Source organism: Rhinoraja longicauda, chromosome 27 (assembly GCF_053455715.1).
Source record: "Rhinoraja longicauda isolate Sanriku21f chromosome 27, sRhiLon1.1, whole genome shotgun sequence".
Classification (NCBI taxonomy): Eukaryota; Metazoa; Chordata; class Chondrichthyes; order Rajiformes; family Arhynchobatidae; genus Rhinoraja; species Rhinoraja longicauda.
The window spans coordinates 14062393-14082547 of NC_135979.1; the positions used below are offsets into that span (position 1 = coordinate 14062393).

General features: G+C 40.7%; 1 protein-coding gene across 6 annotated transcripts in view; it reads right to left on the reverse strand.

Annotated features, from left to right (window-relative positions):
• Window positions 1–2621: 2621 nt before the first annotated feature.
• Window positions 2622–20155, reverse strand: part of srrm1 (serine/arginine repetitive matrix 1) — a 57581-nt gene continuing 40047 nt past the window's right edge. For 2 of the 6 annotated variants that reach the window (XM_078423374.1, XM_078423373.1), the window contains exons 15-19: window positions 18856–19245; window positions 18073–18271; window positions 16659–16859; window positions 3420–3535; window positions 2622–2640 (exon numbers count right to left, since the gene is read on the reverse strand). In XM_078423374.1, the coding sequence (XP_078279500.1) occupies window positions 2637–2640; window positions 3420–3535; window positions 16659–16859; window positions 18073–18271; window positions 18856–19245 (910 nt within the window). In that variant the 3' untranslated portion in view covers window positions 2622–2636. Of the gene's footprint in view, window positions 2641–3419; window positions 3536–14447; window positions 15774–16334; window positions 16425–16658; window positions 16860–18072; window positions 18272–18855; window positions 19246–20155 lie in introns of those variants that run through there. The other 4 variants (XM_078423378.1, XM_078423377.1, XM_078423379.1 and 1 more) reach the window with 4 other exon arrangements.

Genomic DNA, 20155 nt, shown 5'->3' on the forward strand with positions numbered 1-20155 from the left:
TGTCCCATGGGTTGGAATTGTAGTTTTGTTCAGTTTAGTTTAGCGCGGAAACAGGCCCTTTGGCCCACCGAGTCCACACCAACTAGCTATACCCGCACATTAACACTACACTAGCAACAATTTATAGTTACACCAAGCTAATTAACCCACAAACCTGTATGGCTGGAGTGTGGGAGGAAACCGGTGATCTCGACGAAAACCCATGTGGTCACGGGGAGAAAGTACAAACTCCGTACAGATAGCCCCCGTAGTCGGGATCGAACCCGGGTCTCCGGTGCTGTAAGGCAGCAACTCTACCGCTGCGCCATCATGCCACCCTAAAGCAGCATTTCTCCCACCAACATCCATCCCACCCTCTTTTTTTAAAGAGGACGTTTTTAAGCCTACATCATTGAAAAAATCTTGGGTTACATGCTCTGGTTTTTTTATACCTTGGTTTTATTTAATCAGTCTAAAGCTTCTTGAGGTGCTATTTCTGGTGCTAAATGAATGCAAGATGATGCTGCTTCGATAAATCAACCATGGATGGCATATTAATTGAATAACAGGTTTGAGCAGTCATTTGGTCCCAAATAAAGATCACAGAACAATATTTTCATCCTGAACGTAATATAGTACCTGCTTAATGCAATGTACTTATCCATGCAATCCAATTTGTTCCATTTAACTAATGATCATTCTGTCCACGTGAATACTAAATAATTTATGTAAATCTTTGACGTTTTTTTTAGATTTGTTTGTTTGATCAATCAGCTACAAAAAAAATTTAGCTATTAATTTTGAACAGGAACATTAAATTAATGCAAGACTTGAATTGAAAGCTCTAGTTTCAGATGTAATGTGAACCATTTAATTATGTATCAGACAGGCAAAATAAATGGTCATATATATGGGGCATTTACTTACTTATTCTGCAAATATGCATTTATACGAAGGTCATAGAGTCATAGAGTGGGGAACCAGGCCCTTCGGTCCAACTCGCCCACACCGGCCAACATGTCCCAGCTACACTAGTCCCACCTGCCCGTGTTTGGCCCGTATCCCTCCAAACCTGTCCTGTCCATGTAGTTGTCTAACTGTTTCTTAAACGTTGGGATGGTCCCTGCCTCAATTATCTCCTCTGGCAGCACGTTCCATGCACTCACCACCCTTTGTGTGAAGGTTAAGAAGAGCTTTTCTTGTAATTTAAAACATGTACCTAGGAAAAGGATATTCTGGTTGAAGAGTCAATGACAAGGGCATTTCAAACCAAGAGAGCAAAGTCTGGAAAGGGAAAAAGGGATTTTGGGGGCAGCTGCTCAGGAGATATCTTCATTCTTCATGTTGAAGGACGTGGATGTATGAATAAGGACACAAAATGCAGGAGTAACTCAGCGGGTCAGGCAGCAGCCCTGAAGAACGTGGACAGGTGACGTGTCAGGTCAGGACTCTTCTTCAGACCGTTTGCAGGGATGGGGGAAAATAATGTTAGAAGAGTGGAGGGACAAGACAAATGCTGGCAGGTCAAGGATATGGATTGTTTTGCAACATGAAGCAATTTGCTGCAGGAAGGATCATTTCATCTCCAGAAGGAAACATTATAAGTTTTAAGTAGAAAGGAATATTAGACAATGGATACATACACCTCAGGCTACATCAGCTCAAAGGATCAGGTGAATTCCACAAATGCTAAAAAAACAACACAATTTCAAGTGTCTGGAAAAACCAACATTGCCCTTCACCCTAACAGAAAATGCATGCATTCAATTTGATAGAATTACATTTGATAAAATCGTTTCACTTATTTACATTGACAAACCATGTATGAAATATACCATGATCGATCAGGCTATTGGAAACATGGAAATTCTGATTTAACACCATTTTGACCAGCACCATTTGGGGAAGTTAAGTACTATCTCTACTGTGCTGGTAAGAATTTACTCCTTACATAGAGGTTTATCAAAACAAACTTGGATTGTCAGTCAGCCCAGAAAACTTTTAGTAACAACGGGACCCAATGGGTCGTCTAGTTATTAGCTAATATTATCACTGATGTAGCTCCAATCCTGAGTAAGAACCTAATTTGAGTCATTGGAAAGTGAATTCAACAATATTAGTCCTGAAAAAGTTTCAAGGTAGGAATGGAATTCAGCAAGGAAATCAGAGTAATGACAAGGGTAAAGACTTGTTCTTGAAACCTGATAGAAAATGATAATGTTAAGTATTATATAAATCTTATCTAGTGTCATACTGCCCTCTAATGGAGAAGTGATGTCCATGGCTTTAGACCTTTGTCGTGGAGCAGAATTATTTAAACACTTTATTTGGTCCCATTTCAGAGAGGTTTTCCTCTTCCAGGCTCGACCCATCGTTCTACATTGCAACCATAAACGATGAATAACATTCATTTTTATGACTGCATTTTGATCTTACTCCACTGAGGAGGCCGTGTCCCCACTCAGTTCCAAGTTAGATGTAGAGGTCCTTCATACACTCAGGTCAGAATAGTTTAGTTTAGCTTAATGTCACATGTACCAAGGTAGAGTGAAAAGCTTTTTATTGCGTGCTAACCAGTCAGCGGAAAGACTGCACATGATTACAATTAACACCATCTACAGTGTAGAGAGTGGAGTGATCCAAAAGATAATGCGGCACTATCTGAAAGAAAAAAAGGTGGAATTATTCTCAGTGTAACAGCCAGTATTTATTTTCAATCAGCATTAATAAAATACATATTATGATTATTATATATTGTTGTTATATATTCCAGTCACGTATGCTCCTTTGCAATAGCTAGCAAAAGGAGAGTAACTGGATTACAAAATTGCAGATTGGATTCGGTATTTTAGTTTAAAAAAAAATCCAACTTAAATAAAATGCTCAAAATACATTCCTAGCCAGAATAAATAGAAAACATTGGCTAGTTAATTTATTTTAACGAAGTGCAAATTGGATGGATTTCATTTTGATTGCACCATATTACGAAGCTGTGCAGATTTACGAATGCATTTTATCTCAAAGCATATGCGATGCTGTGCACTGGAAATGAAGACTTTCCATCTCAACACACTAGGGCATTAAGCCAAAGGTGAAAATGTACCCTTGAAAATGGATCTTTATTTGTGTAGTAGCAGGTTTTTTTTTACCATAAGGTCGCTTCCTCACTTAGAACAGATTTCGTACCTTCAGCTTGGCCTTTCATGGACTTTCAATATTATGTGGACATTAAACCAATTTTTTTTAATAGCCTGCAAGGAGAAATATCAGACGGGCTGGGAAGATTTTTTGAAGAAAGGCCTGCTCACTGCAATCACAATTTGCTCCAATTTAACCAGCCATTGCCTCGGGCTGCCTACTGATCGGTCACACTGACATAAAAGATTACATTTTCCAAAATAGACAAAATAGGTCTGATAATCTCCATTCAATTTACTAACCTGGGAATCTTGCTCAGTTCAAAGCCAGGCACTTGAGCCTCATTGTTGTTCCAAGTGGGTACAATGATACTCTGTTTTCTGTGATCTTGATGCTTTACTGCTTTCAATAAGATCCCCTGGGCAGTGTGGATCAAAGGATATTTTTTTTGTCAAATACAAAGCAGGAGATGTCATGCATGTATCAGTTGTGAGCCTCAATTGCTGGGGAGGGGTGAGGGATTAAAATTACATTTTTAGTGTGGGTAGGCACAAAATGCTGGAGTAACTCAGCGGGTCAGGCAGCATCTCAGGAGCGAAGGAATGGGTGACGTTTCGGGTCGAGACCCTTCTTCAGACTGATGTCAGGGGAGGGGGCGGGACAAAGATAGGATGTAGTGGGAGACAGGATGACAGTGGGAGAACTGGGAAGGGGAGGGGAAAGAGAGGAACAGAGGAACTATCTGAGTATAAGAAGATAACTGCAGATGCTGGTACAAATCGAAGGTATTTATTCACAAAATGCTGGAGTAACTCAGCAGGTCAGGCAGCATCTCGGGAGAGAAGGAATGGGTGACGTTTCGGCAGGGGGGCGGGACAAAGGAAGGATATAGGTGGAGACAGGAAGAACTGGGAAGGGGGAGGGACAGAGGAACTATCTAAAGTTGGAGAAGTCGATGTTCATACCTCTGGGCTGCAAACTGCCCAGGCGAAATATGAGGTGCTGTTCCTCCAATTTCCGGTGGGCCTCACTATGGCACTGGAGGAGGCCCATGACAGAAAGGTCAGACTGGGAATGGGAGGGGGAGTTGAAGTACTCGGCCACCGGGAGATCAGTTTGGTTAATGCGGACCGAGCGTAGGTGTTCAGTGAAGCGATCGCCGAGCCTGCACTTGGTTTCGCCGATGTAAATAAGTTGACATCTAGAGCAGCGGATGCAATAGATGAGGTTGGAGGAGGTGCAGGTGAACCTTTGTCTCACCTGGAAAGACTGTTTGGGTCCTTGGATTTAGTTGAGGGGGGAGGTAAAGGGACAGGTGTTGCATCTCGTGCGGTTGCAGGGGAAAGTGCCCGGGGTTGGGGTGGTTTGGGTAGGAAGGGACGAGTGGACCAGGGAGTTACGGAGGGAACGGTCTCTGCGGAACGCAGAGAGGGGAGGGGATGGGAAGATATGGCCAGTGGTGGGGTCCCGTTGTAGGTGACGGAAATGTTGGTGGATTATTTGTTGGATCCGCTGGCTAGTGGGGTGGAAGGTGAGAACGAGGGGGATTCTGTCCTTGTTGCGAGTGGGGGGAGGGGGAGCAAGAGCGGAGCTGCGGGATGTAGAAGAGACCCTAATGAGAGCCTCATCTATAATGGAGGAGGGGAAGCCCCGTTTCCTGAAGAACGAGGACATCTCTGAAGCCCTAGTGTGAAACACCACATCCCGGGCGCAGATGCGGTGTAGACAGAGGAATTGGGAGTAGGGGATAGACTTTTTGCAGGGGACCGGGTGGGAAGAAGTGTAGTCCAGATAGCTGTGCGAGTCAGTGGGTTTATAGTAAATGTCCGTCACTAAACTGTCTCCTGTGATGGAGATGGTGAGGTACAGAAACGGGAGGGAGATGTCGGAGATAGTCCAGGTATATTTAAGGGCAGGATGGAAATTGGAGGTGAAGTGTATGAAGTTAGTGAGTTCTGCATGGGTACAAGAGGTAGCACCAATGCAGTCGTCGATGTAGCGGAGGTAGAGTTCGGGGATGGGGCCGGTGTACGCCCGGAACAGGGATTGTTCGACGTACCCGACAAAGAGGCAGGCGTAGCTAGGGCCCATGCGAGTGCACATAGCTACGCCTCTGGTTTGGAGGAAGTGGGAGGAATCAAAGGAGAAGTTGTTGAAGTTGGAGAATTCAATGTTCATACCACTCAGGTGTAAACTGCGCAATCGAAATATGAGATGCTGTTCCTCCAATTTGCGCTGGGCCTCACTATGACAATGGAGGAGGCCCAGGACAGAAACAGCCTCAATTGAGGTCAAAATTGTGCAATGATCCTGCAACAGCAGTCGACACAAGCCTTTATCAATGAATAGAAATCAAAGATGGAATATAGTGTAACAAAGAGTGGAGTCATGCATTTTGGCAGTAGGAATAATGGCGTAAACTATTTTCTAACTAGGGAGAGAATCCAGAAATCGGAGGTGCAAAGGGACTTGGTAGTGCTGGTGCAGGATTCTCAAAAAGTTAATTTGCAAGTCGAATCGGTAGTAAGGAAGGCAAATGCAATGCTAGCATTTATTTCAAGAGGACTAGAATACATAAGCGGGGATGTAATGCTTGGGCTCTATAAAGCGCTGGTCAGGCCGCATTTGGTTTATTGTGAGCAATATTGGGCACCATTTCTAAGGAAGGATTTTCTGGCTCAGGAGAGGGTCCAGAGGAGGTTTACAGGAATGATCCCAGGAATGAGTGGGATAACATATGATGAGCTTTTGACGGCACTGGGCCTGTACTCGCTGGAGTTTAGAAGGATGAGGGGGGACCTCATTGAAACATCGAATAGTGAAAGGCTTGGATAGAGTGGATGTGGAGAGGATGTTTCCACTAGTGGGAGAGTCTAGGACTAGAGGTCATAGCCTCAGAATTAAAGGACATTCCTTTAAGGAGATGAGGAGGAATTTCTTTAGTTAGAAGGTGATGAATCTGTGGAATTCTTTGCCATAGAAGGCTGTAGAGGCCAAGTCAATAGATGCAGTATTTTTAAGGCAGAGATAGATAGATTCTTGATTAGTATGGGTTTCAGGGGATATGGGGAAAAGGCAGGAGAATGTGGTTAGGAGGGAGAAATAGATCAGCCATGATTGAATGGCAGAATGGACCTGATGGGCCGAATGGTTTAATCCTGTTCCTGTCACTTATGACCTTAAAGACAATTAGGGTGGAAACAGGCAGTGATAGAATTAAGGTGAAGATGGCTGACTTTCTGCTCTTCTTTTCCACTGTATTTAATGCAGCCTGGATTTGGGCATTCAGGGATGTCAACCAATCAGTCTCAACAATCACTGCAAACCCTAATTCTGGTTGAGACCTTGATGTTATTTAGCTCTTATTTCCATATTTCATTATGACTGAAGAGGAAGCCATTTTGACCCAATAAATCAATGCCAACTTCTGAAGAAGGGTCTCAACCAAAAACATCACCCATTCCTTCTCTCCAGAGATGCTGCCTGTCCCGCTGAGTTACTCCAGCATTTTGTGTCTATCTCCATGACAATCCCATTCCCCAACTAATTTTTCCTGTAACTTATGCTACCATTTTCCACAACTCCTCTCCTCCTCCTCGATTTTATCTCCCACCTACCCACTTGGGGCAATTTGCCATGGCCAATTAACCGACCAAATCACACATCATTGGGAAATGGGAGAAACCTATGCTATAATAGGGAGGGTGTGTTTAAATGCTAGACAGACAGCACTGGAGACCAGGAATGAAGCCGAGTGGATGAAACGTTGTGCTTGTGCAATTTAACAGCCAGTGTTGGGTAAGTATTGCATGCAGCTTTGCAATACTTTTTTGGAGCCAAGATGAACAAAGTGTGCTCCCAAAGTCTTGCACCCTCATCTGAGTGATAATTCCTTTAGTTTAGAGATATAGCATGGAAACAGGCCCTTCGGCCCAGAGTCCGTGCCGACCAGCAATCACCGCACATTAACACTACCCTACACCCACCAGGGACAATTTACACTTATACCAAGCCAATTAACCTACAAACCTGTACGTCTTTGGAGTGTGGGAGGAAACCGAAGATCTTGGAGAAAACCCATGCGGTTACGGGGAGAACATACAAACTCCGTACACAGTAACCGTAGTCGGGATTGAACCCAGGTCTCCAGCAACTCTACCACTGCACCAACGTGCTGCCCTCTGAAAACCCAATAGTCTCTAAACCCTATAGATAAACTGCAGTGGAAAGCAGTGAAAGTCGGAACTTCACAGATCACCACATCAAGGTAGTCACCCAGCCTGCCATGTAGCATGGTTGCCTGGTACATACTGCTGGTCAGCTTCCTGTCAGTTTAAATTAATTGCAAACTAGCTAAAAACTTCTATAAAAATCTCAAAATATTTCAAGTGCATGAACTGAAGGGATGCAGGAAGTCTCTTGAGGAATATCCTAGCACGGAGGCGCAGTGACAGAGTTGCTGTCTTACAGTGTCAGAGACTCAGGTTCGATCCTGACTACGGGTGTTGTCTGTGTGGAGTTTACACATTCTCCCTGTGATCTCATGGGCTTTCCCTGGATGCTCTGGTTTCCTCCCACATTCCAAAGACATGCAGGTTTGTAGGTTAATTGGTTTCTGCAAGTTGTCCCTAGTGCATCTGATAGAAGTGGTGTACGTGTAATCATTGGCTGGCGTGGACTCAATGGGTCAAAGGGCCCGTTTCCATGCTGTGTTTCTAAACTAAGCATAAAAGCATAGTACTATTCAGATATTGCCTTGAAAAGAAGCATTAAATGGAGACCAGATGAAAAAGAAATATCCATCTATGGATTAGGTGAGGCACATTTTTAAATCCTGTAACATAAATTAACTTTTTAGTTTCTTTATGAATCGAGATAACAAAATATTCAACCATCAATTTTTAATAATCTTGTTATATAACAGATCTCTATTCACAGCTATACTGCACGATTGAACTGCATATTTATAACACTTCAATCCTTTTGTCTCACACTTTTTCCATCATCTCTGACCTTTATCCAATTATCAAAATGCCCCCTCGCCTATGTTCACCTATTACCTGCCACGCTTTGTCCTGCCTCTCCTCTCTTCTAACTTTTGTCCCCCTCCCAACCCCCCTCCATCAGTCTGAAAAACTACCCAGTCCCATCCAAAATGGAACCTGTTCATGTTCTCCGCCTGATCTGTTGAGTTACTCCAGCATTCTGTGCCTTTAGGTCGTAAGGAATAGTAGAATTAAGCCATTCGGCCCATCAAGTCTACTCCACCATTCAATCATGGCTGATCTATCTCTCCCTCCTAACCCCATTCTCCTGCCTTCTCCCCGTAGTCTCTGACACCCGTACTGATCAACAATCTATTGATCTCTGCCGTAAAAATATCCAGATTTGACCTCCACAGCGTTCTGTGGCAAAGAATTCCACAGATTCACCACCCTGACTAAAGAAATTTCTCCTCGTCTTTGATTTGTAAACCATCATTTGCAGTTCCTTCTCCTTCTTTCGTATGTCAACAACAATCAAAAGTGGCAATTGGTGCTTCAGAGTACCGTAGTTGATGCTTTGCTGCAAATGTTGCCAGTTCCGTAGAACTACCCAGGGTGGACGACGACGATGTAAAGCAGCTCCCACCCCTGCAGTTCCTTGTTTTTGCATGATTGAAGGCTGACCGGCAGGAAGAATCCTAGACCCATGTCCTGGAGTAAACTATGTACGGCACGGTGGCGCAGCGGTAGAGTTGCTGCCTTACAGCAAATGCAGCGCCTGAGACGCAGGTTCGATCCCGACTACGGGTGCCGTCTGTACGGAGTTTGTACGTTCTCCCCGTGACTTGCGTGGGTTTTCTCCGAGATCTTCGATTTCCTCCCACACTCCAAAGACTTACAGGTATGTAAGTTGATTGACTGGGTAAAATGTAAAAATTGTCCCTAGTGTGTGTAGGATAGTGTTAATGTGCGGGGATCGCTGGGCGGCGCGGATTCGGTGGGCCGAAGGGCCTGTTTCCGCGCTGTATCTCTAAATCTAAAAAATCTAAATCTAAAACCCAAATATGGTTTCAAATATTGGTTAATGGGCCCACAGCAATAATGAGCAGGGAATCAGAGGTTGTGTTACTGGACTACTAAGTAAAAAGTCCTATTTTCTGAAAAGTCTCAGACTTAAATTCAATCACAGCAGCGGGGGATTTAAGTTCAACTAAATAAACCATAAAGGTACAAAGTACTCAAAACAAGAATAATGATCAGGAAATTGTTTTAATCATAGAAACCTATCTGGATTATACAGAATTAGGGGTGGTCAATATGTGTATCAATTACTATGATGGCTGCATCCCACAAACACAGAAAAAATGAGGTCAAACATATAGAATTGATTTCCAAACAATGAAAGCAGAATCCTACCTCCAAATTGAATTAGCTCCTGCAAAATTAAGGTCAGTGCAATAGAATCTGATAGACAATTAGAATCAACAAGAGCAATTGTATAACTAGATAGATATGCAGCAATGGGAAAAATAATCAACTTTGCAATGGTTGAAGCACAGGATAGATACTTTTTTTTATTAATGAGGACAGAAAGGGAATTGCGATGAAAAATAGGAATGGTTCAGTCGTACTTTTAATCTAACTTCATTCAATAATTTATTACTACCAAGAACGAAAGGGGTGAATCTGAAAAATAACGAGAAAACAAAAATTGAATTGCATCCAAGATGCAAGTTCCAAGCTAATGCGACTATTATAAAATATTAAAAGGTACAGAAGACTTATTGACCAAAAAACCCCATTGTGCGGTCAGTGGGCACGGCCTTAATCTCTCTCATATCACCAGTGACGGCTCGGGTTACAGCAAAGCTGGTGGAAGTTGGTGTGACAGAAATAAAGGGGGCGAACATAAAAGGCTGAGAGAAGAAATTACTGAGTGATCAGGAGAATTATGGAGATGCTGGCTGCAATCTTAGTTATAGAGAAAGTGCTGAAGGACTGGAAAATGTTTAAAAGTTATACTATGGTACTCTGATCTTCAAACGATCAGAGCAAAAGGCACAAGACCATTAAAAAAAAATTAGTTACAGCGCATTAACTGGCACCATCAGCAATTTCCCTATTTCCAAAACCTTCTGGAATACAGAATTCCAGAAATTGACCACCCAATGTGAGAAGTTCCTAAGTGCCTCACTTTCAAATGGTCACCCCTAATTTTGTAACGATGTTACTTTGTTTAAGGTTCCTCCACTCGTGGAAACGTCTTGACATCGACCTTCTCATCTTCCCCAAGGATCACCTGCGGTTAAATAACATCACCCCTTATTCGTCTGAACTCCAAAATACGGATCTAATTTCTTTAGCTACACGTGATGGGACACAGAATTATCACAGAAATTATACCAATGAATCTCTTTTGAACTGCCTCCAATGCCTGTAAATCCTTTCTTAGAAATAGGGACAGACCGGGACACATGTTCAGGTCTCACCAATACCCTTGGATAATTGTAAGAATACTTCACTATTTCTAAATTCCAACCCTCTTACAAATTGAGTAATGGACAATTTGCCTTGCTAATAACTTGCTGCACCAGACCTCTACCACTTTGCAATTCATGCAGAACACCTCGTACTTCAAAGCACCTTGTACTTTGCTCACCTGCAATCATTCTCCATTTATATAATGGTCTGTCTTTAGATTCCTCACACCAAAGTGCGTGACCTCCGCGTTCCCATGTTAAACTCCATTTGCTAATTCTTTTTGTCTACTTGCTGTCTAACCATGTCCTGTTGCAGTCAAAATTTCCTTATCACGCAATGCTCTCAATTTTCATGCCACCGCCAAAAATGGATACCTTACCTCTGCCCCCTTCATCAGGTAACTCATATAAATTGTAAATAATTAATGAAGAGGACAGCAGTGGCAGAGGTAGAGTAGCTGCCTTACTGCGCTGGAGACCTGGGTTTGATCCTGATTACGGGCTGGAGTTTGTATGTTCTCCCTGTGACCGCGTGGGTTTTATCTGGGTGTTCCGGTTTGCACCCACATTCCAAAGACTGGCAGGTTTTGTTGGTTAATTGGTTTCTGTAAATTGTCTTTAGTGTGTAGGATGTAACTAGTGTACAGGTGATAGCTGGCTGGCAGGCCAAAGGGCAGGTTTCCATGCTGTATCTCTAAACAGACAAAAACTGACCCTTGAGGCATCCCATTAGGTATATCCTTCCAGCCTGAAAAGGCCCTGCTTATTCTGAATTTGTCTTCTGTGCGATAACCAGTCCTCAATACATGCAGACACACTTTTCCCAATTTCATGAGCTCTAATTTTATGCACCAGCCTTTTGTGGTGCCTTGCCAAATGAGGATCAGGTTCATAAAATATGTGGAAAATAACTGATACATGCCTCAGCCACATTCCATGGCCATCATGATATAAAGAAAATTAACATTTGAAAACTATTTCTAACTTTAAAAAGTTACAAAAATGTAAATGCTTGAAACAGTTTTTGAAATAATCTACAATAATACATGTATTTGTTCCTTGCACCTTTTAACCTTTTAAAATAAATCTGAAAGCTGTCCACGTGCTGGGTCCAAACTGGAAGATAGTTTATGCGCATCCCCCCAAGGTGATGCAGATTTACTACAGGTTCAGGCCCCATTGGAGAACTCATCTACTTCACTGAACGCATTACTTCAGTCAGTTGACCAGAGTTGAGAGTTTCACTTCCAAGTGGAAATCCTGCACTTCATGAAAATTGTGCAGGGAACTGCAAACATTTCTCCACAAAATTTGAGTGAAGAGCCAGGAATACATCCCTGCTTGGTCCTCTTTGAGATCCTTTATGTCCACTGAGATGCAAAGCCTTAGTTTAATGCCTCACCCGAGAAAAAGAAGAGACCTCTGATAAAGAGTACTCTCAGTATCACACTGCCCAGATTTCTATGTATACAGTGCCCTCTATGTTTGGGATAAAGACCCATCATTTATTTATTTGCCTCTGTATTCCACAATAATAAAGGCCATTTTTATACATTTTGGTTTCACCATGTAGAAATTACGGCTGTGCTTATGCATAGTGTCCCCCCCCATTTCCAGGCACCATAATGTTTGGAACACAATAATGTCATGTAAATGAAGTAGTCATGTTTAATATTTTGTTGTATATCCTTTGCATGTAATGACTGCTTGAAGTCTGCAGTTCACTGACATCACCAGTTGCTGGGTGCCTTCTCTGCTAGGCCTGTGTTGCAGCCATCTTTAGCTTATGCTTGTTTTGGGGACTAGTCCCCTTCAAATTTCTCTTCAGCATATAAAAGGCATGCTCAATTGGGTTCAGATCGGGTAATTGATTGGCCACAAGAATTGACCATTTTTTAGCATTGGAAAAACTCCTTTGTTGCTTTAGCAGTATGCTTCGGATCATTGTCTTGCTGTAGAATGAACTGCTGGCCAATGAGTTTTTAGCATTTGTTTGAACTTGAGCAGATAGGATGTGTCTGTACACTTCGGAATTCATGATGCCACTACCATTTGCAATTGCATCATCAATAAAGATAAGTGAGCCAGTACCTTCAGCTCAATGACCATACATGCCCAGGCCATAACACCACCACCACTGTGTTTCGCAGACGAGGTGGTATGCTTTGGATCTTGGGCAGTTCCATCTCTCCTCCGTACTTGGCTCTTACCATCACTCTTGATATGTTAATCTTCGTCTCATCTGTCCACAATACCTTTTTTCCAGAACTGTGGTTGCTCTTTTAAGTACTTCTTGGCAAACTGTAACCTGGCCATCCTATTTTTGTGGCTAACTATTGGTTTGCATCTTGCAGTGTCACGTCTGTATTTCTGTTCATGAAGTCTTCTGTGGACAGTGGTCATTGATAAATCCACACCTGACTCCTGAAGTGTTTCTGATCTGTCAGACAGGTGTTTGAGGATTTTTCTTTATTATAGAGAGAATTCTTGTCATCAGCTGTGGAGGTCTTCCTTTGCCTGCCAGTCCCTTTGCGATTAGTAAGCTCACCAGTGCTCTTTCTTCTTAATGATGTTCCAAACAGTTGATTATGGTAAGCCTAAGGTTTGGCTGATGTCTCTAACAGTTTTATTCTTGTTTCTCAGTCTCATTATGGCTTCTTTGAATTTCATTGGCACAACTTTGGTCCTCATGTTGATAAACAGCAATAAAAGTTTCCAAATGTGATGGAAAGACTGGAGGAAAGACTAGGTGCTGAGAGTTCTATTGTACCTGCATTAAGGAGGCAATTAAACACACGTGAGCAATTACAAACACCCGTGAAGCCATGCATCCCAAACATTATGGTGCCCTGAAATGTGGGGACTATGTATAAACACAGCTAATTTCTACATGGTGAAACCAAAATGTATAAAAATGGCCTTTAATAAAATCTGACAAATGTGCACTTTAACCACATGGGATTTTTTTCCATCACAAATCTCAAATTGTGGAGTACAGAGGCAAATAAATAAATGATGGGTCTTTGTCCCAAACATTATGGAGCGCACTGTATAAACACAGCTGTAATTTCTACATGGTGAAACCAAAATGTATAAAAATGGCCTTTATTAAAATCTGACAATGTGCACTTTAACCACATATGGTTTTTTCTATTACAAATCGCAAATTGTGGAGTACAGAAGCAAATAAATAAATGATGGGTCTTTGTCCCAAACATTGCGGAGGGCACTGTAAGTGTATGGAAGAGAGTTTGAATCTGTATCTTTGATTTAAGAGGCAAATACACTACCAACTGAACTACAGCAACACACGAGTTTAATCAGAAAACATTTCTCATTTTGGACCTTGCTGTAAGTTTTACAGCATACAATGCTCTGGTTTAATTCAAGGCTTTCATGCAGCAAACCTGTAAACAGCAAAGTCATTACCATGTTAACTCGCAAATGGCACCAAAATATATTTTGTTAACGAATTTTTGTAATTTAGCATTTACGTTTCAAAATTTCCCCTCTTTCTTTAATTGAAAATGGGTCTATCCTAACACAGTAGTCATAATACCGCATAGAATCAGGCCCTTTGTACAACATGTCCATGCTGTCTGTGATGCCCATCTAGGAGAATCACCATTTGATGGCATTGGACCCATATTTCTCTGCTCCTTTCTTTTGCAAGAACCTGTGCAAATGCCATCTAAACATATAGCTCGTATAGATATTAAGGCTTTTAAATACCCTGGTCCCATTTCCTCAGCTGCACCCAATTTTGACCAAAATAGTAATACAATTTATTACAAAAGGTGTGTGCATCGGTCGGTAAAAACCACAATTATTCATGAAAACAAAAGGCCTATCAGAGGGAAGAAAATTTGAATTTAGAAATTTAATTTCCATTTATTACTTCAGCTTTTTTACAGCTTTATAATTCAACGTTTATAAAAAAACAAAACCCTTTAAGTCAAAAGATGACAAATTCAAAATAGTCATTACAGATTTGTTAAGCTCCCACAAAAGAACAGCATCTAAACAAGTTTTACTCTGAGAACAACCGTAACAGTAGAAGACACTAACAGCTTGGTTGAAACCAACCTGTTACACAAAGCAAAATACAATCCAAAGCTACTGTCAACCAGGAATTCTTAATCCTTCAGATCCTGGTAGTACCATCCTCTTCCTATAACAATTTTGATTTTTAAAAAAGAGACTTCCAGTGTTCTAGATACAGCACATTTTCACGTGAAGCTCTTTGTAAAGAATGTTGTGGACAATCAAACGGCTCAAATAAAACTCAAACTCTGCAGAAACTACACAACAGATCGTATTAGTGGATTAAACACAAAGGATTTGTACACTTACATAAACAATGTCACAAAATACCATTACATAATGATAGCCAAGACAAATACTGCAAACAGATTTTTAAAAATTAATTTTCACTGTTCAGTCATAAAGATATAAATTTAGTCAATTCAGTGCAAATCTAGCATGGTTTGTGGCTGCAACCATAAGACCGATTCGCCCCAAATTCACTTAATTTATTCTACTTAAATGTTATTTTATGAAATCAGATGCACATAATGGACTTATCATTCTTCAGCAGACCATTTAGAAAGGAGTTGGAATATTTTGGACCAAAGACATGCCTCAAATGCCTGTTCTCAAGAGCAGTCTATCTCATGGCCAGCTGACAGAGACCATGATTCTTAATGGCGGAAATAAAACACCTCTCTTCTTCAAAGTGCTGTGTCTTATGTCCAGATGCTAAAGAATGAATCTCACCCGAGAAGAGGAGCAACTTTACAGCAACAAATTGAGACCAAAAGGCTTCCCAAATAATATTGCATTTAAAGATGTAGCTGTGAAAAATCAAAGCCAAAAATTTTTGGCCTGTGATAAAACACAAAATAATTAATATGGTTTACCTATATGAAAAATAATTCTAGCGTAGTTAAGTGGCAATGTCAGTGTTCATGAGTGGTATGGAGCCATCTTAATGCACTGGTGTCATTACAACAGCCATTTTTAAAATGTACAAAGCCCTTGTGCCTAATCCATTCAGTCTGCTTAAGTTAGTTTATTTCAGTACTCTCCCTCATGATGTTGGTGAGGCTTGAGCTTTTCTCATTGAACGCAGAGCCTTCTCTCGCAGATGCTTTTCTAGATCATCTAGGTTTTCTTCTTCACTTTCTGATTCCTGTAATTAATCAGATTAATAATGAGAAAAACTTCACAATGTCTTTTTTAACCATTAAAAAGTTTCCTCAGTTTTAATCTGAATAAAAGATTCTACAATATCTAAATTTATCAGGCAGGTACAGCTGCAGTTACTTGAATATCATTTTTTAAGACTTGTACTGAAAGGAAACCTGCTTCATAGCCCATCAAGTTCATACCCACTATCAAACATCTATCTGTACTAACTCTAGAATAATTCAGTTTTTTCCCCCCCACAACCATCAATCCTCCCAGATTCTATCACTCGTCTATACCCTGGAGGCCAATTAACCTACAAACCCGCATGTCTTTGGGATGTGGAAGTAAACTGAAGTGCCTGGGGAAATCCCATGCAGTCACTGTAAGTTCGCAAACTATCTGAAATCAGAGGGGGAGATTGAAGCTTTGCAGCAGCAGCAATACAAGCTGTGCCGCTCCAAATACATCTATAAATATACTTTGCAGAAAATTAATATCCCTACTCAATAAAATTTTGATAAAAATCACATCGAACAAAATTAACCGGACTCTCATTTCTTACCATGTGCCTAAGCTCCTCTTGCTTGTCTTATTTTCAAATCAGATTTTGCAATTTCTCAAATCTTAACCTGTTATTGTTACCACCCATAATCTGCAATACAAAGGCATCAATCTATGATTCTCTTCGACCCATTGGTCACCACAGAATAATGATCAGACAAGCAGTAAGACTAAAAATGAGCAAAATCCTCAAAAAGGTATCCATTATTAAGATATACACCAGAGCAGTAAATTATGCCGTCTACAGTGTTTATGGGCAGAAAACCCACAATTTTAGTTCTTTTTTTCATCAATGGTTTTAATTCATCTTTAGACACAATCTCACCTTTGTGGGTTCTGAAGCTTCTGGCTGAGGTGACTTTGCTGGAGCTTCTGCAGGTTCAACCTTTTCTTCCACAGCTGCAGCTGGTGCCACGGCAGCCTTTTCTTTCTTATGCTTCTTGTGTTTCTTGTGTTTTTTGTCCTTCTTGTGTTTCTTGTCCTTCTTCTTCTTCTTCTTCTTCCCTCCAGCTTCTTGATCAGAGACCTTGAAGGCAAAAGGCAGCATTACCTCAACGCTACTCTACATATATTTCTTCTGCACTTAGAATTTCAATTTTAAATGACCGACAATATAGCTTCAAGGCATAATTTATTTTATCACCAACATAAATATTTAAAACAAAGAGGAGACACAAGGAATTGCTGATGCTGGAATCTTGAGTAAAACACAGAATGCTGGAGCAACTCAGTGGGTCAGGCAACATCTCTGGAGGATATCAATAGTAATATTTTTTTAGTCTGAAGAAAGGTCCCGACCCAAAAGATCACCTATGCATGATCTCGAGATGCTGCCTGACCCGCTAAGTTACTCCAGCACTTTGTGTTTTATTTAAAACAAAGGCAGTTTCAGAACAGCATGACAGCATGTTAAGAATACAACTTTAACATATTGAATATCCTTGTGTTCTAGAAGCAGTTAGAAATTAACTTTTGACACAAAACAAAGCTCTAATATATCTACATATTCACAAATATTTATAACATAGTGAGATAAAGTTACATGTGTGCTTTGCAAGACCGATATTGGTAGCATTCCCAGTGAAAGATAATCAGCAGGAAGAAAATTAAAGATGGGCACGATAGAAATTTCAATGAGGGAGGATTACAATCAGAAATTATAGTGTCATTCAAATGAATGTGAATAACTCTTGTATCACTGTCGAAAAATAATCAAAGCTGTTCAACAAAAATTTATTCAAACCAATAACATCATTTTTCTATTGAAAAAGGACTTATATCATCATATCATATATATACAGCCGGAAACAGGCCTTTTCGGCCCACCAAGTCCGTGCCGCCCAGCGATCCCCGTACATTAACACTATCCTACACCCACTAGGGACAATTTTTACATTTACCCAGTCAATTAACCTACATACCTGTACGTCTTTGGAGTGTGGGAGGAAACCGAAGATCTCGGAGAAAACCCACGCAGGTCACGGGGAGAACGTACAAACTCCTTACAGTGCAGCGCCCGTAGTCAGGATCGAACCTGAGTCTCCGGCGCTGCATTCGCTGTAAAGCAGCAACTCTACCGCTGCGCTACCGTGCCGCCCTTCCGTGGAACTTGTTTCATTACAAGCAAATAATCTTTCAATTTCAGGAACATTGTTCATAAAACCATACAATCAATGAAACCAAAGTGGGAACTTAAAAATGTTATGGAACAGAATGCTGAAATTTAACAATATTATTACCTTGAGAGGAGATGGGCTAACTGAAGCACTCTTTGGCTTTTTAACTGGTGGTGGTGGAAGGACAGGTGTTGGTGACCGACTAGCAGATTGTGATCTGGAGACTGAAGCCACTGGCCTTTTTTTGGGAGCAGGCTCAGGGGATCGAGATGCAGATCTGGATGATGTAGCCCTTCGCACAACTTGTAGATTTGGCGAGACCCTGTGAAATTCATAAATGCAATTATAGAAGCATTGAAACTTATCCTCCGCAACAATAATTATTCTGCAACATAAAATTCTAACTGAAATTTAAATAGTGTTATGAGGTGACATTTATTAAATGCTCTAATTATTAGAATCAATTGCAAATTAACAATCTATTGGGGAAAAAATGAAGTTACCATTTCAGTTGCAGAACACTAGCAGCTAAAATACATGAGTAAGCTAATTTTTCTTACATTTACGTGGAAGGTTTATTATTATAACCAATGAGGTACTGTAAAAAGCTTTGTTTTGCATTCTATGCAACAGATCTGATAATACTATACATAAATACAATCACTTCAAACTCAAGTACAATACATACAGCAAAAGGGAGGATAAAAAATGCAGAATATAGTTCTACAAAACAAAGCTTCGAATTGGAAGTTACAGCATAAAACTGGAAAAATCATAAACATCAAAGTGAGAATGTACTTTACTCATGTAAATGTAATCAAAATTAAAACCATTCAGATAGAATTCAAATACTTTCACAATGTAAATCTGAATTCATAATTAATTAACATTGCACAACGTTCTTACTTTTTAGGTTTCTTCGGTTCTGGTGTTCGTGAAACACGCCGGATTGGCCTATTACTTGGGGATGGGGACATATGACGGCGCTGTGGTGGTGGTGGTGACATTGATACTCTTCGTGCTGGTGGTGGACTCACAGATCCACGTATTGGCCTGGGTCTTGGAGATGGTGAGTGGCGTTTGTGTGGTGGCGGTGAGCGAACATCTCTGTTGGATCTAGTAGGTGGTGATCCTCTCCGACGCCGGGAAGAGGGAGAGGGAGAACTACGTCGCTTTGGTGCTGGTGACGGAGATGCCCGCCTCCTGGGTGGTGGTGATGGAGTATACCTCCTCTGAATTGGGGGTGAATAGCGTCTGGGTGAGGCTGAACGTCGACGTGGTGGTGGAGATGGCGATCTAAAAGCAAATCAAAGAGAAAACCAAATGAGCAATTATTCAAAGAATTGTCACGATTGCAGCACGCTAAATTAATGTGGTTCTCATGATTCTTTCATTTTAATCAATTGGTTCTATTAGGTGCAAACCATAACTTTGATTCTATTAAGTGCATAAAATTTGAAATAAATGGCCATAGAAATAAACAATAATTCACGACATGATAGAAATATAATTTTAGAGATATATTCTTCAGAAATTAAGCAGCCATGGCATTTCAAGGAGTTTGAGATCAAATTAGAAAGATAACAGCTCTGATCCTTGACTAACAAAACTCAGATTGGACGACAGTAGACACACAAATAGTGTCTGCACAAGGCAAGGGAATAAAAAAGATTGTAATTCTGATTACAATTATCCTATTGCAAAGAATGCATATTTAAATAAAATGACATTCCTAATTAAGGTTAAACAGAAGCCCGTCAAAGTTTGTGATATTAGGGTGGGAAATGAAGAAAATCAAAAAAGAGTAATTTTACAGAGGAAGGGGAGTTCATGTAGCAGAGGATGCTATTAGAACAGGGCTCCACTAAAACACACAGTAATACATCCTGACAATATTACTCTAAAGTCAAAACATAATGTTAGTTTCCCAATGCACTTCAAACTTTTAAAAAACATTACTATTTCTGTACAATTAAACTTAAAAGCCTCCAAGATCCCTTTATTTTTTCAGCACCTTATTTATTGTGCCTATCTTGTGCTTTATATAGCATATGTGGTACAGCAATATTGCAAAGATTTGGAATGGATTGATAAAGCCTCAAAATGGGATTGCAATTTTCATATAACCTAATACAACAAAATCCAGTTACAAATATTCCCACTCTTTGTGAAAGCCAAAGGAAATGGTGTATTCAATCAATTATGA